General features: G+C 26.9%; 1 protein-coding gene across 1 annotated transcript in view; it reads left to right on the top strand.

Moving 5' to 3' along the window:
* LOC105160979 (taxadien-5-alpha-ol O-acetyltransferase) overlaps positions 1 to 382 on the top strand; it is a 1,512-nt gene extending 1,130 nt beyond the window's left edge. The window contains 1 exon segment of the mRNA XM_011078527.2: positions 1 to 382. This exon segment is cut by the window's left edge and continues 9 nt beyond it. Within this exon segment, the coding sequence (XP_011076829.1) occupies positions 1 to 287 (287 nt within the window). The 3' untranslated portion in view covers positions 288 to 382.

The raw sequence follows: 2,402 nt of genomic DNA on the forward strand, positions 1-2,402 counted from the left end.
AAAGAGTGGGGGAGGAGTACGTGAAAGAGGTGGTGGAATTGGTGAGTTCGAGCCCGACGAGTGTTGACTCGACAGGGGTGTTGATCATGACGCAATGGTCAAGGCTGGGGCTGGAGAGCGTGGATTTTGGGATGGGAAGGCCGGTCCAGGTGGGACCGGTTTGCTGCGACAAGTACTGCATATTGTTGCCGGTATGTAATGCGGCAAATTCGGTGAAAGTCAACTTAGCGGTCCCATCTAGTGCAGTAGATCTGTACTTGTATTTTTTGAGTAACATTTGTGCTTGATGACCATTTGATTCTAATGTTCTATGTGGAATCAAATAGAAGAAAAAAAGAATTTTTCCAAAATAAAAAATAAAGAAAAAAGAAAAATAAAACAAAACTTTGCTTTACTTTAATGTTTTATTTTTTATTTAATAAAAGTTTAATCTTTGATAAATATATAAAAAATAATTATAAACAGAGAAGTAGCTACCTAAATTGGCATTATAACACAATCATCTGAGAAAATAATTCTCAAACATGAAAAAGCTACATATATATCTGCTTTATGGTTTTGATATTTTGAGTCAAAAAGGAACGAAACCTTTATGGTTTACTCACATGCACAGTGGGCTCTCAGGTCCACTTCCAGTCCAGGTCGAGGAATTGGCCGCCCGAGTCCATTTGGCCCAAATGTCATTAGTTGGGTTCAGAATGATGATGAATTATTTCCAGTTAGAACATTTATAAATAAGGAATAATTACCATATTACACAATTTTCTTCTAAAATTTGATATAATTATACGTACTTCTTTAAGGACAATATTGGTATAAAAAAATGGAATTAAGCGAGAACAGAATAAATTTAGGAATTAAATAAGAATGAAAAATGAATCATATTGGAATATTAATCCTATGATTGGTGTACACAAGAAATTAGAACACACTAACATTCAACGAATCGCTATTAAAGCATATAAAAACCAACATTGATGGACGCGAACCTAGTCATGGGGTATCAATTTCGTTAACTAAACTAAACCTCGTTGATATATATATCATTATATGCTCCATTTCTCTTTATAATATAGTTTTATTTAATTATGTGATGTAGTTAAATGTGAATTTATTGTTTTCACATGAAAGTATAGCATATAAATAGGAAATGTGAAAAATAAAACACATAATGCCTGCATTTATATATAAAAATAGTATCACGTTTAAATTGACGCCTTTATAATTTTGGACAAAAACATCTATCCAAGTTGATAAATTATTAAATTGATGAAAATCAATTAAAATTCTGATCGCATTATTGACTTTATCCATAATAATGGCATTCATCCAATAATTGCCGTGATTCCATTAGCGTTTTATTTGAATTTTGTATTCAATTGCCTAAATATATCTTTTTGGATCCTGAATTATAATTTTACATATTTTTTTAAAATTTTTAAATTTTTTTTAATTATAAAATCTGTCCAATATCAGATTGTAAATTTTTTTATCTTTTCTATAGTAATGTTTGTTCAACATTAGTTTCTATATATATATATATATAATTTCTAAAAGGAATTAAAATCTTAGCAAGGGGTAAAGTAAGATTGAGAAAAAATTATAATTATGAGTTTATTAAAAATATTGAAGCTTGTAAGAAAAAATAAATATGAAAAATACGAGAGAGAAAAAAAATAATTGTAATATGGTTTATTAAAATTATGAAAGTTTGTGAGTTCAAAAAATATGGTGAACATGATAGAGAAAAATTGAGGGGAAAAATTGTAACTATAAAATAATTAAAAACTACTAAAATTACTATTATGGGCTATTTTGTTTGAAAGAATAAAATGAATGAAAGGGTAAAAAGGGACAATAAAAATTTAGTATGATCAATGAGTTTCTTTTTTTTTTTTTACTAGTGTCATCACACGTTTCCACGAGCATATAAAAAAACTTTTAGTGTAAAATTATAAGAAAACAGAAATTTGTGAAAAGAACATATTATAATTATAAATTATAATAAATATGGAGATGTAAGTTGAGAGATAATTGTGGAGTAGTGGGTAGTTAAAAAAAATAAAAAATATAATTGTAAAATTATTAAAAGATATTGAAATTACTAATTTAACCAAATTTTGTTAAAGGAAAAAAATAAAATAAATGATAAATTAGGGTATTTAAAAATTGATACAACAAAATATTTTCTTTTGTAATAGTGTAGATATTAAATTTCAGGAACTCCATGTAAGTTCTTCTGTTTCTAATCATAATTTAATGTCAGTGATAATTGTTCCATACCTAATAATCAACCTCTTTTTAAGATTACAGTATTAAAAGAAATGATAAATACATTTCCTTTGAATTCTCTAAAATTTAATACATAATCAAATCAGTCTTTTATTTTAACTTTTTTAATT

Source organism: Sesamum indicum, linkage group LG4 (genome assembly GCF_000512975.1).
Source record: "Sesamum indicum cultivar Zhongzhi No. 13 linkage group LG4, S_indicum_v1.0, whole genome shotgun sequence".
In the NCBI taxonomy this organism is placed as follows: Eukaryota; Viridiplantae; Streptophyta; class Magnoliopsida; order Lamiales; family Pedaliaceae; genus Sesamum; species Sesamum indicum.